This window comes from Strongylocentrotus purpuratus, unplaced genomic scaffold, assembly GCF_000002235.5.
Source record: "Strongylocentrotus purpuratus isolate Spur 01 unplaced genomic scaffold, Spur_5.0 spur5_scaffold_1, whole genome shotgun sequence".
Taxonomy (NCBI): Eukaryota; Metazoa; Echinodermata; class Echinoidea; order Camarodonta; family Strongylocentrotidae; genus Strongylocentrotus; species Strongylocentrotus purpuratus.
In genome coordinates, this window is record NW_022145594.1 from 27,335,022 (window position 1) to 27,349,800 (window position 14,779).

At 39.7% G+C, this 14,779-nt stretch overlaps 1 protein-coding gene across 2 annotated transcripts; it reads left to right on the forward strand.

The window, feature by feature from the left end:
• Nucleotides 1-597: 597 nt before the first annotated feature.
• On the forward strand, nt 598-14,481 carry LOC100889653 (deleted in malignant brain tumors 1 protein). Of its 2 annotated transcripts, XM_030977922.1 has the most exons (12): nt 598-799; nt 3,113-3,286; nt 3,761-4,009; nt 4,967-5,140; nt 5,870-6,118; nt 7,085-7,258; nt 8,187-8,459; nt 9,056-9,394; nt 10,347-10,664; nt 11,448-11,774; nt 12,213-12,539; nt 12,875-14,481. In XM_030977922.1, the coding sequence occupies exons 1-12, from the start codon at nt 751-753 to the stop codon at nt 13,207-13,209; spliced, it is 2,988 nt and encodes a 995-aa protein (XP_030833782.1). In that variant the 5' UTR covers nt 598-750; the 3' UTR covers nt 13,210-14,481. The 2 variants fall into 2 exon arrangements, with proteins under 2 accessions (XP_030833782.1, XP_030833783.1); XM_030977923.1 differs by lacking the exons at nt 5,870-6,118; nt 7,085-7,258.
• The last annotated feature ends 298 nt before the right edge of the window (nt 14,482-14,779 follow it).

Here is a 14,779-nt window from a genome sequence, read left to right on the forward strand (position 1 = left end):
CCGGCCCCCCCACTCAGAGGTCGGAATGACCGCATGCGTGTTGCCAAAATGTCCGGTAAAGGGTACTTTTCGTGCGACAAAGTCCGGCCCGAGAATTGTAAAAAAAGGGGTGTATTTGACTTTTCACCCGGAGATTTCTTTAAAAAGGGGGTGTTTTTCATTTTTTTCTCTCATCTCTTTGGACTCCAGAGAAATAATTCCGAATTTAGGGGGGTACATTGAGCATTTTTCCTGATTTAGGGGGGTCTCCAAGGCAGGAAAAGCCCGCAAAAAGCCCGCGAAAGGGGGGTTAGGAAATGTTAGCAGTCCTCAGATAGGGGGTGCTTTCAAAAAGAGGGTACGAGCATATGCGTACCCTAAATAACACTGAGTGGGGGGGGGGGGGGGCCGGGGCCATGTAAAAGTTAAGTGGCGGAAGGCGAGTCCAGCCATTGAGGGGGCTCTTTTTCTCAATTTCCCCCTCGTTATTCTATATGGGGCTGAGTGCCCTTGTCTCCCCCGTAACTAGGTCACTGTTTTGGGGCGGAGTTTCAATTTCGGTTTCGATTTCGTATGTAGGAAAGTCGATGCAAGTTTATCACTATCATGCGCAGCGAATTAAAGTTGTTATATACCACCGCACCTTCGAATCGCGTCACTCACTTCGCGCCGTTCACCAACCGAAGGAGATATCCGAAAGTGTACAAGATTCTTTGGACGAGGGGTTCCAAATCCAGACTTCGAAGGCGAAACTGATCATATCAGAAGGAGATGAAGACCCTCCTGCTGCTTTCCATCCTGACGGCTTACGTAGCCTCTGGTAAGTTTGAGATGCTCAGTTTACTTAGTTTGTTTGTTTTAATTTCCGTCATATAAAACAAATAATGATACAAAAGATAATACAAAAATAACACAATTCTTAAAAAAATAGATTATTATACATGATATACAGTTTACATATTGAGAAACCTTACGTGCCATTAAATTGAAGAAATTGTATTAAGAATGAAAGAATTTACAACGAAATAGTCAAAAACAGATAAACAGACGACAGGATAGCCAATTTTTGGTTGCACTTGCATAGTGCAGCTGGTCTTCCATTGGGACCAGAAATAAAACGAAGAACTAAAAGTATTAGAAGGGAAGATGAAGAAAAAAAGGACAAAACGAACATTAGTATTTAAAAAAAAATATATAAGCAAGTTTCACGGTAAAAATTAAATACATGCTTAATGATAGGCCTAATGGTAGACAAATACTTACAACTTTATCTTTCTCATCTTTACTTTACCATCCTAACAAGCCCACAGCTGTTCAGTACATTATAATGTTCTTTAAAATCATAACATCAACAATTTCACAGTAACATAATATACAGTGTTGAAATGTTTTGTTCTCAGATTTTTGAAACAATTCCATCTGAAGTGTGTGGATGATAATTGGTTGGATGGCTGGCTGGTTTAACCAGACTGCTACCAAAGCATGTGTATGACTATAAGTAAGTAACAAGGGGAACGACGGCTTAAGTCCTCTCCGAGGGACTTGGTAATGAGGATTAATGTCTAACCAAAGGGCACTAGCGCATCAACTTGCTTCATAACCCGGGACATCCCACCTAGGAGTCTATTGCTCTACCACTTTGCAATTTTGCCTCTGTCAGTGTACTAGTGTTATGAAATGGACTTCTTTGTGGGTACATATACATGAATGTTTGAAAATGGTAAATAAACAAATCTCGTAATCTTACATAATTATCAAAAATATGAATCAAAATTGGTTTTTAATAACGGAAAGCTTGTGTCATCGATGACAGTGTTTATCCATGTAGCAACACGTGATTTGAAATGTGTCTGAAGAAATGAAACCTTTATACGACATAGACTTACCAATAACATGAATGATTTACTGTATTGTAATGTATCGAAATGGTATTTCTTAAAAATAGTCTAAAGACTGAATTTGTAAATTCTCGAAAGAAAATATCTTACAAATCTATAATTATATCAAAGTTATTCAATAATATGAAGGATACAACGCGATACAGAGAGAGAGAGAGAAAGAGAGAGAGAGAAATAGAAGGGGGAGACGATGCAAAAAAAAAAAGTGAAAAGAAACAGCGATACGGAGGCAGAGGTGTAACAGTCTAGAAGTAGAAATTGCACAATAAGTGAGTTAATTTATTAACTAAATAATCATCTGTTATGTCACTTGATACATTATAAATTATAGAATGATATGAATAGCATATCTAAAAGTCACTAGTCACTGCAATTTTTTTTTAATTAAGGAAAGAAATATGATTTCTTAATGGAGCTAAATCATTATAACCTGTCCCCTGTGTCGCCCATTATTTTGTCTATTGTACTCTTTGTTTATACAAATTCAAGACAGATAATATATGCCCGTTTGAAATAATGATGTTGCTATTGGAGCAATATAATTCAAACAGTCAATGTATATTTGAGTCATAAGAAACTGCAGCGCAGTCGACATTTCATGTTCCTATCTATCACTCTATCGGCCTGAAAATATTAATATGTAACTACTTTCTTCTGAATATAGGTATTGTTCTTCGATAATAAATTACATTACGAGCTGAATTTCTACTGAACCAAAAACGCGTCTACAATACACCCTGACTTTATATCTATGCTCTGTATTATTCAACATTTTTAAAGAGTATTATTTTAGTTTTAATATGTGTATGTATACTTAACATTTCATTGTATGAACTAAACGACCACTTTATAAATATCGTACTTCGGTCAATTTGAGCCTTAAAAATATTTAGAATTTCTTTCAACCGTTAAGGAAAGTCATACAGATGAAGACGAGGAAGAAAAAGAAGACAAACAAGAATAGGAAAAAAGGAAAAAGAGAATAAAAAGGAGAATAAATAGTAAGAGTACTACTAGTTGTTGTTGTAGCAGTTATAGAAGTAGTAATGGTATAGAATAATAATGATAAGAAAAAAAGCAAAAATTAGAAGTAGAACAAAAAAGTAGGAGGAGAGGACAAAGAGGAAAAGAAAATGAAGAAGTAGAATAGGAAGAAGAAGAAGAAAACAAAACTAATCCTGTACTTTTCTATCCTCTTAGTGAGCTCATACTTGGTATGTTTCTCCCATATGCAGGATATGCCATTACCTGTACAAAATGCTTCGAGGTAACTTCTCTAGACCCAACCTTCCAACTGCCCGCGGACCCCAGTCTAATACCTTGTTCGCACCCTGGTGAGATGGTGTGTGATGGAAACGTCACTAGCTGTATGACCACGACAATAATAACGCACTTTACTCGTGACGCTGGTAAGAACATTTCTTGTTTGTCCCCCTAATGCTTGATCTTGAGTCCCGAAGGGGGTAGGAGAACATGGAACTAATTAAATTACCATTAATTCACACCTTTTTCTTCTCAATTGAACAATTGTTTGTTACCGACAATTCGGCCACATATTTATTAATGACTAACATTAATGAACATATTTTAAGACTTGATATTGAGTTATTTTATGAATTACCACTAACAAATCACTCTGATAATTCCTGTTTTTAACCTGAATTACAGAGTTAAACCTGTCTTACCGACCATTTACTTACACCGGATACTGGACTCCCCCCCCCCCCCGGAAAATAACTGGGTCGTTAACTTACTATGTAAAGGTCACAATGCATTATGTATCCCTTAGTCTTCATCTGGGCGCGAATAGCGGCCATCGAGATAGAGCTGAGCCGCAACTTATTCATTTTTGTCATTCATTCTTGGTTCAAATGTAACCATAGGTCCACTTACGGTGATGCAGGAGGCTCGCGAATGCGGACCTCCTTTCGCTGGTTTCCTTCCATCTGGAGACACCTGCGCGGATGAAGCCACCACCGCAGCCATCACAAGTCAAATTGACCCGACTACGATGGTTCCACCTGGACTTGGGCTGACGTTTGAGGACTTTGAGGCCAGTATCTGCAGTTGTGACAGCTCCGACAGATGTACCCCGCCCTCTGCGGCAACCATTGGTAACCCACAACCACAAGGTATTAAGAAGGAGTGAGAAGTGTAGTCCAGAATGTCGCCTTTTTTATTCTTAAAACTCTCCACCAAGATATTCCCTACTTGTCGCAAGCCAAGGATGACCTGATCCCCGATTTAATACGCCCAGTGCGACCAGGCTGGGTCACTTCATATTCGGTTTAGAGGAGGTTTTATTTTGTTCCCTTCTTTTTTCTTCACGGTCTTTTTCCAAAGTTACAAACTAATTACAAGGTAAATCGTGATGCTTAACAAACTGTAATTCATACACCATCATCGTTATATACTTACAATGAAATACTAACATATTTTATTTTTTAAATCATATCACCTCTGTAGTTCTTTTTACTGTAATAAAAGTCTCCTAACCTTGATCATCAGGTACTTTTGAAATATTTATAGTAGAATCTGGTTTATTGCTCTTTTCTGGCACAATGTAAATCCTGGTGCTCCATTAGTATAACCTGGGTTTAAGCATGGCTTTCGTTACAGCGCTAGAGGATTTAAAGTAACCAATTCCTGCCAGGTGCCCATTCGCTTCACAAATTGGTGGATTGTGGCGAATGAAGATTAATGTAGAATTAATAGTAGTCGAAATAGTATTAGTAGTGTCATTCGTAGTAGTAGAAGAAGAAGAGTAACAGAAGTAGAAGAAGAAAAAGAGGAGAAAACAGTGGATGAAAAAGGGAAGAAGAAAATAAAAAAGTAGAATGGAAAGAAGAAGGTACCATTGAAAGAAGCAGTGGTTAAGGAGAAGAAGAATATAAAGAAAAAGGAGAAGAAGTAGAAGAAGAAGAAGTAGAAGAAGAAGAAGAAGCAGAAGAAGAAGAAGAAGAAGAAGAAGAAAAAGAAGAAGAGGAAGAAGAAGAAAAAGAAAAAAAAAGAGATGAAGGAAAAACCCGATCCTGCACTTGTCTTTCTTCTCAGTATGCTCATACTTGGTATGTTTATCCCAAATGTAGGATCTGGTATTACCTGTACGATATGCTCCGAGCTAATTTCTCGAGACCCAACCTTCCCAATACCCGTGGACCCGAGTCAAATACCTTGTTCGAACCCTGGTGAGATGGTGTGTGATGAAGGCGTCACTAGCTGTATGACGACGACGATGACGATGCACTTTAGTCGTGACGCTGGTAAGAACATAATGCCCGTTGCACACAAGGCGTTTTTTCGATTGCGTCATTACCATATATAATATAATTATTCTGTTTTCCTTAGCTCGTACGTCAGTAAGTTTATAGTACATTGTCTGCACAGATCAGGTTTGAATCAATGTGGGTACTGTCTCTTTTACTTGGTGCGTCAAAAACTGCATCACTGCGTCACTGACGTAGTCCTACGTGTGCCCCCTCGTGTGTCAGGGTTGTTACATCGTTTAATGCAAATGGATGTATCCTCTCAATCAAGATTTTCTTGTTCGTGCCTCTTATGCTTGATCTGGAGTCCCGAAGAGGGTAAGAGAACATGGAAATAATTAAATTGCCATTAACATATACCCTTTTCTTCGTAATTCAACAAGTTCATTACCGACAATTTGGCCAAATGATTAATAGTGGCTCACATTAACGAACATATTTTGAGAGTTGATATTGAGTTATTTTATGAATAACCTCTAACAAATCACTCTGATAATTCCTGTTTTTAACCTGAATTAAAGAGTTAAACCTGTCTTACCGACCATATACTTACACCGGCTACTGGACCCCCCCCCCCGGAAAATAACTGTGTCGTAAACTTACTATGTAAAGGTCACAATGCATTATGTATCCCTTAGTCTTCATCTGGGCGCGAATAGCGGCCATCGATATAGAGCTGAGCCGCAAATAATTCATTTTTGTCATTCATTCTTGGTGTAACCATAGGTCCACTTACGGTGATGCAGCAGGCTCGCGAATGCGGATTTCCTTTCGCTGGTTTCCTTCCATCTGGAGACACCTGCGCGGACGAAGCCACTACCGCAGCCATCACAAGTCAAATTGACCCGACTACGTTGTTTCCACCTGGACTTGGGCTGACGTTCGAGGACTTTGAGGCCAGTATCTGCGTCTGTGACAGCTCCGACAGATGTACCCCGCCCTCTGCGGCAACCATTGGTAACCCACAACCACAAGGTAATAAGAAGGAGTGAGAAGTGTAGTCCAGAATGTCGCCTTTTTTATTCTTAAAACTCTCCACCAAGATATTCCCTACTTATCGCAAGCCAAGGATGACCTAATCCCCGATTTTATACGCTCAGTGCGACCAGGCTGGGTCACTTCATATTCGGTTTAGAGGAGGTTTTATTTTGTTTCCTTCTTTTTTCTTCACGGTCTTTTTCCAGAGTTACAAACTAATTACAAGGTAAATCGTGATGATTAACAAACTGTAATTCATACACCATCATCGTTATTTACTTACAATGAAATACTAACATATTTTATTTTTAAAATCATATCACCTCTGTAGTTCTTTTTACTGTAATAAAAGCCTCCTAAGCTTGGTCATCAGGTACTTTTGAAATATTTATAGTAGAATCTGGTTTATTGCTCATTTCTGGCACAATGTAAATCCTGGTGCTCCATTAGTATAACCTGGGTTTAAGCACGGCTTTCGTTACAGCGCTAGAGGATTTAAAGTAACCAATTCCTGCCAGGTGCCCATTCGCTTCACAAATTGGTGGATTGTGGTGAATGAAGATTAATGTAGAAGTAATAGTAGTGGAAATAGTATTAGTAGTGTCATTCGTAGTAGAAGAAGAAGAAGAAGAATAACAGAAGTAGAAGAAGAAAAAGAGGAGAAAACAGTGGATGAAAAAGGGAAGAAGAAAATAAAGAAGTAGAATGGAAAGAAGAAGGTACCATTGAAAGAAGCAGTGGTTAAGGAGAAGAAGAATATAAAGAAAAAGGAGAAGAAGTAGAAGAAGAAGAAGTAGAAGAAGAAGAAGAAGAAGCAGAAGAAGAAGAAGAAGAAGAAGAAGAAGAAGAAGAAGAAGAGGAAGAAGAAGAAAAAGAAAAAAAAAGAGATGAAGGAAAAACCCGATCCTGCACTTGTCTTTCTTCTCAGTATGCTCATACTTGGTATGTTTATCCCAAATGTAGGATCTGCTATTACCTGTACGATATGCTCCGAGCTAATTTCTCGAGACCCAACCTTCCCATTGCCCGTGGACCCGAGTCAAATACCTTGTTCGAACCCTGGTGAGATGGTATGTGATGAAGGCGTCACTAGTTGTATGACGACGACGATGATGATGCACTTTAGTCGTGACGCTGGTAAGAACATAATGCCCGTTGCACACAAGGCGTTTTTTCGATTGCGTCATTACCATATATAATATAATTATTCTGTTTTCCTTAGCTCGTACGTCAGTAAGTTTATAGTACATTGTCAGCACAGATCAGGTTTGAATCAATGAGTGTACGGTGTATCTTTTACTTGGTGCGTCAAAGACTGCGTCACTGCGTCACTGATGTAGTCCTACGTGTGCCTCCTCGTGCGTCAGGGTTGTTACACCGTTTAATGAAAACGGATTTATCCTCTCAATCAAAATTTCTTGTTCGTGCCCCTTATGCTTGATCTTGAGTCCCGAAGAGGGTAAGAGAACAAGGAAATAATTAAATTACCATTCACAAATATCCTTCTTCTCAATTCAACAAGTTTGTTACCGACAATTCGGTCAAATGATTAAAAGTGACTCACATTAACGAACATATTATAAGACTTGATATTAAGTTTGTTTATGAATTACTACTAACAAATCACTTTGATAATTCCTGTTTTAACCTGAATCAAAGAGTTAAACCTGTCGTACCGACCATTTACTTACAACGGCTACTGAGCCCCCCCCCCCCCTTCCGCAGGAAATTAATGTGTCTTAAAGCGTATCTGCCATAGTTTACAGGAGAGATTAGACTGCCCTGCAAGGTCACTGGACAGGTGGTTATCTCATCAACTCAGCTCTCAGTTAACATAAGAAAAAGAGGATCATGGGGGACCAATGGTCACCGATTAGGCATGGTTTGTTATATAGAGGGCGCAAGTAGCTACAAGTAGTGCAGTGGGCCTTTAAACCCACATGCCTTACAGAGCCAATGCATTATGTATCCCTTATCCCTTAGTCTTAGTCTTAGTCTTCGATATAGAGCTGAGCCGCAACTTATTCATTTATGTCCTTCATTCTTGGTTCAACTGTAACCATAGGTCCACTTACGGTGATGCAGATGGCTCGCGAATGCGCACCTCCTTTCGCTGGTTTCCTTCCATCCGGAGACACCTGCGCGGGAGAAGCCATCACCGCAGCCTTCACAAGTCAAATTGACCCGAATACGTTGGTTCCACCTGGATTAGGGCTATCGTTCGAGGACCTTGAGACCAGTATCTGCGTCTGTGACAGCTCCGACAGATGTACCCCGCCCTCTGCGACAACTAATGGTTACCCACAACCTGAAGCAACAACTAGTGCTGTTGGAGAAGGTAATAAGAAGGAGGGGAGAGTGTAGTCCACAATGTCGCCACACTTAATTCTCTCCACCAAGATATCCCCTACGTAATGCACGCCAAGAATGACTTTGAGGTTTTTTTCCTTTCTTTATGCTCGTTTTTAAAAATTGCAAACTAATTACAAGATGCATCATGATCATAAACAAATTTTATAATATAGACATCATAAACGTTAAAAACTAACATCGTAATACTAATAAAAGATTATCATAAAGAAGGATAGCCACATAAGCTGAGCTCGAAGGCGTGGTAATCCTTTATATAACCTAATGATTTCTACAGAAAGGCAAATGGTGTTGGGGATGGGAGTGAAACAGATGTATGAAAAGATCCACAGTGATAAAGGACAATATGTTTACATTATTATGCACCACGCCTCTGGAATCAGCTGCCCCTGAACATTTGTACAGCACCCACACTAGACAGCCTTAAAAATCATATAAAGACATTACTGATTTTCCCGACCTTTATAACAAGTAAAGTGCTGTGAAACCAGTTTTGTGAGAGGGCTATGCAAATCATTTGTTCTTCTTTTTTGTCTGTCTTTAAAAAAAATATATATGATGTAGGTCTACCAACACAAGCTCCGCCATCTGTTGAAGTTCGCCTATTCGGAAGCGATGGTACCGAGGGAACCGTTGAGGTTCTTTACAACGGAGAATGGGGAACTGTCTGTGATGATTCGTGGGACGTGGACGATGCCAGCGTGGTCTGCAGAATGTTGGGTTTTCCTGGAGCTTCTGGAGCCCCTGGCTCTGCCCTATTTGGAGCGGGTTCTGGTCGTATCTGGCTCGATGATGTGCTGTGCTCAGGGGACGAAGAAAACCTGGCGGACTGTCATCACCCGGAATTTGGAGACAACAACTGTGCTCATTACGAAGATGCCGGAGTCATTTGTCTTACCCAAGGTATAGTCATTTAGACATAATTCACTCCCCCTAAAATAAAATGCAAAGCCTTTCAAACAATTAAATTAAGCAGTTTTGATAGCATTGCCCATCACATTGGGAATCTTGTGAACATTAGGATGACTGATTACTGTCGCCTAATTTGAACATTATTTCTCATTTACAATATATGCCCTCGGAAAGAAAAATGACTATTAAAATGGCTTCTCATTTGAATTGGGGAAAGATTTTATGAGGTATTGTAATAAAGTCATGTAGTCAACATTCACTTACATGAAGAGGGTAATAGAGCACTGTCCCATGTTTTTAGTGTGTTCAGTCTTAGCAAGATAGCAGCAATGGCAATGAATTTGAAGGTTAAGAAGCCAGCGTTCTGATATATATTCAATAGTTCATTTGAGCATATGAACACCTACCTCCTGGGCATCCACCCCCGAATAACCACCTCCAGTCAACTCCCCCCTAGGACAACTACCCCCTAGGGCAACTACCCTCTAGGACGACTATCCCCCGAGACAACTACCCCCAGACCACTACCCCCAGACGACTAACCCCTAGGTCAACTATCCCGAGGACAACTACTCCAGAGGACAACCATCCCCCTAGAACCTCATTTGACATGGGGCTAATACAAATGTGCCCTTTGCTTGCTAATGTTTTGACCTATTTTATTGTATAAACTATGATATTTTTTTTCAGTGAAAAGCGTAGAATTAGAAGTTCACGAAATCGGAAGATAAGATCGGCTCCTTTTAGAAAGCACTCCCTCGTAATTCAATTTGATCATATCCTAAAGCCCGATGCTTTCAATTTGCACGTTGATTTTGAAGCAGTAGCCTTAACAAAAATAAGGAGAGGTAAAAAATGAAAATAAAAAAGGGGAAATTTACGAATATTGTTTATATACAGAAGATAATACAACCTTCTAACAATTTACTTTCCCGTCTCATAGAACAATTAGTGCGTTTGGTAGGTGGAGGCAGCGATTTGGAGGGAAGGGTAGAGATTGAACTCGATGGCGAGTGGGGAACCATCTGCGATGACTCATGGGATTTGGACGATGCCACTGTAGTTTGCAGAATGCTTGGATTCGATGGGGCGTCTGACGCTCCTGGCTTCGCCCAATTTGGAGAAGGTTCGGGTCCTATTCTTCTGGATGATGTCATGTGCACAGGGGAAGAAGCCACTCTGACTGATTGTTCACACCCACCTTTTAGACAACACAACTGTGGCCACACTGAAGATGCAGGAGTCATATGTTATACCATAGGTAATGATTATGATAATAGTAATAATGATAATAATAAAATAATAGGGATAATGACAATAATCTTGATTTATATCGCGCTTCCGGCTCAAAGCGATTTACAGATAATATTTCCCCATCCATCGGATTCAAGTCATCAGAGCTTGAGTGAAAAGCCTATCGAGCATGCCTGTTGTTAAAATATTCGCGGTTTAGAACCTTGAGTTTATGCTGCAGCAGATATCTCTAGAGCATTTACCTTTTCTTGAAACCATTGCGGTACAAAGCGAACCAAAGAAGAAGTATTTTGGCGACATTTTTACCGTACTGAACTTGCCATATCTTACAGTATTGCATGCGACCTTCTGTAATCAGATCGAACAACGCCGAAATCTTCGCCATTCTGTACCATCAATGATATACGGTTCTTCGAAGGCAGCACCAAGACCGGGGGCCGAGTAGAGGTCGATTGAAATGAGTCCGCAACAACTTCTTCTCTATAAGCAATATACGTTTATACGTGGAAGCATAAAATATAAAGGACGTATCCAAATCTTTTACGAAACCATATATCGCGCATTTTTTGGGGTGAGACCTGAGACCAATTTGGTTACTAGTTACACAATTCATTGTAATTCCATTGATCTAGACTAACCACCATGAACCACAACGCTATTTTCGTCCAAAGCCGGAAACATTAATTACCGTTTTATTATCTTTCTGGAGGAAACGGTGTTATCTTGCACTAAAGGTCCCCAAAATCGTAACAAATGTTTCTCTTGGTGAAATAATTTGCTACATTAACAGAAACGGCGATGCCCTCCGTTCGATTGGTTGGTGGAAGTTCTATCAACGAGGGGAGAGTTGAAGTCCTGTACAATGAACAATGGGGAACTGTCTGTGACGACTACTGGGGTCCAGAGGATGCCGGCGTTGCCTGCAGGATGATGGGGTATGATGGGGCATCCGAGGCACCAGGCTCAGCTCGGTTCGGCCAAGGTTCGGGTCCTATCTGGCTTGATGATGTGATGTGCTCGGGAATAGAGACCGACTTAGCTGACTGTCCGCATCGGCCGTTTGGAACTAACAACTGTGCTCATTCTGAAGATGCAGGGGCCGTCTGCTCTTTTTCAGGTAAATACTACAATCCATCAAGGCTTTGCTACTTAACGATATGTCTTGGCATCTGACGAAATTTGCTTACTTTGCTTACTAAGCATTACAAAAATATTATCTAAAACTGAACCAGGCAAATGTACATAATCCACTTCCTTAATTCTAGCACTATTTTCATCAGTGCCATTTTTGTAAATGCACCGGACTTGATCAAAATATACTTTTAATTAAAACTTCATCTTCGTTTCAAGAATAAGTCGGCTTCTTTGATGAAAATGCAATTCGTCTAGCCCGCCCCCCCCCCCCCAAACAAACACATCTCCAGAACCTGTTTTATTAATTAATGTTTCATCCTCTTTCTTGAAGGAACATTATTATTTTGCACTAAAACGTCAACAACGTCCTAAAAAATACCCCTCTTTGCCATTCCGGTGAAATAATTTGCTACATCAACAGGAACGTCGGCGCCCACTGTTCGTTTGGTTGATGGCAGCTCTGACAACGAAGGACGAGTTGAAATTCTGTACGGTGGACAATGGGGAACTGTTTGTGATGACTATTGGGGTCTGGATGATGCCGGCGTTGTCTGCAGAATGCTGGGCTTTGGTGGGGCGTCCGATGCACCAGGCTCAGCTCGGTTCGGGCAAGGTTCGGGTAGTATCTGGCTTGATGATGTGATGTGCTCAGGAGAAGAGACCGACTTAGCTGACTGTCCACATCCGGCGTTTGGAACTCACAACTGTGTCCATCATGAAGATGCAGGAGCCGTCTGCTCTTTAACAGGTTAATATAACAATCCATCAAGGCTTTGCAACTTTACAATTTGTCTCGTTCTCTAACGTAATCAGCTTACTGAGCTTACTGAGCATTAAAAGAAATCTAAGACTGAACCAGGCAAATTTAGATATTCCACTTCCTTAATTCTAGCACGGTTGTCTTCATTGCACCGTATTTAAGCAAACCATACTTTGAATTAAAACTAGATATTCGCCTTTACAAAAAGGGGGCTTCTTTTATAAATATGCAATTCGTCTAGTCTGATTTTTTTCTTCTCCAAAACGTGTTACATTATTTACTCGTCTTTATCATTCTTGTGTAATACTTTGCTACATCAACAGAAACACCGACTCCTGTTCGATTGGTTGGTGGCAGTTCTATCAACGAGGGGAGAGTCGAACTCCTGCACGGTGGACGATGGGGAACTGTCTGTGACGACTATTGGGGTCTGGAGGATGCCGGCGTTGTCTGCAGAATGCTGGGCTACGATGGGGCATCCGAGGCACCAGGCTCGGCTCGGTTCGGCCAAGGTTCGGGCAGTATCTGGCTTGATGATGTGAGGTGCTCAGGAGAAGAGACCGACTTAGCTGACTGTCCACATCTGGCGTTTGGAACTAACAACTGTGGTCATTCTGAAGATGCTGGGGCTGTTTGCCTTTTGGCAACTCCTTGGTAACTACTACAATCCATCAAGTCTCTGCTTCTTATCGCTATGTCTTGTTCTCTGACGAAAAAAAACCTTCTTACTAAGCATTAAACAAAATATTAATCTTAATATAACCAGGCAAAATCTACCTATTCCCTTCCCTTTACTTGTAACACTATTTTCTTCGTTGCCATACGTTGAAATTACAGTATTTTAACGAAATATGCCTTGAATTAAAATCAACGGTGACACCTGATACTCCCTTCTTAAACGGAATTCGTCTGTCAGGTGTAAACACAACATATTTGGATCCTTTACGAAAGCCAATATTGCGCCTTTTGGGGGAACATAACACCAATTATGTTATTGGTATACACTTCTTCCCTTTTATGTACATCAAGTATTATTTTATCCAAAACCCACTGAAAATTTTACTAGATACATGTTCACAAAAGCTATGTAATCAGTATTCATTCAGGCACGTTTGATACATTCTATTGAACACAGGTGTAGGTAATCCTTAGAAGAGGGTAAACAAAGAATCACCTTCATGACTTTAGCTGGATTATTCCAAACGGCACAAAGTGGGATTTACCTAAGTGTAAAAGATCTGGGGATTTTGGGGTTTTCTGAACCATGTGCTAACTATGAACTGGTCTATTCTTATTGTATTAGTTAAGTGTTTTTTTGAGCGTATTTGTACTAAGGTTGTAGAGTAATCATGTACTTTTAAGAATGCTATCAGTTGCCAGATGGTCGATTGTAAGGCACGAAACTTGGAGTACCATCCATGTTCCAATAGTCTGTCTTATTCAATATATATTTTACTCTGCCTAGGAATTCAGCACTGTACGAAAGGAAAGAGCAAACCTAAGTATATCTCTTTATTATGTATATATTTACGTACTGATTTTTTTTAAATCTGTAGTTATATAATTGCAAGGTAGCATTACCAGTTTAAAAACTGCTTTCACATTGAACCTATTGGCCTAGACAACAATATGATTACATATTTCAATTTGGTGTATGTGTACATATACCCAATAATGATTTAAGGTAAACTAAGTATAATCCTTCAGCATTAATTTCTTCCCCTGGTAAGGATTTAACGGGCTTGTATTTTCTTCTCAGTCGTTTTCTAATTCATTTATTATTCTTGCATTAACAGTTTTATGATTGTATGTGCTGGTAGAACTCTGTGTATCAATTCTATAATATATAAAGTCATTGTTAACAAAAATTGAGCTTATTAAACTATCATTGTATCGGGACTGATTTTATAGCAGGTTTTATTATGTATTAAAAGGGTAAATAGTGCTCTCTTTATAATGTGATTTAATTGTTTGTTTTTTTACGTGTAAAGATCAGTTGATTGGTTTTTCCATTGATTCTGAAATTAACAATTTTTTTGGCTTAGTGATTGTTTGGTTAAAAAGTTAAATGTTTGGCTGGTTGGTTGGTCTTATATAATTATAATCTGATCAATTGCTTAATTGTTTGCCTGATGATTGGATTGTTAATTATTGGTTGATTTACTGATTGATTGGTAGGCTTATTGGTTTGTTGATTAATGGATTGGTGAGCTTAAAGATTGAATGGT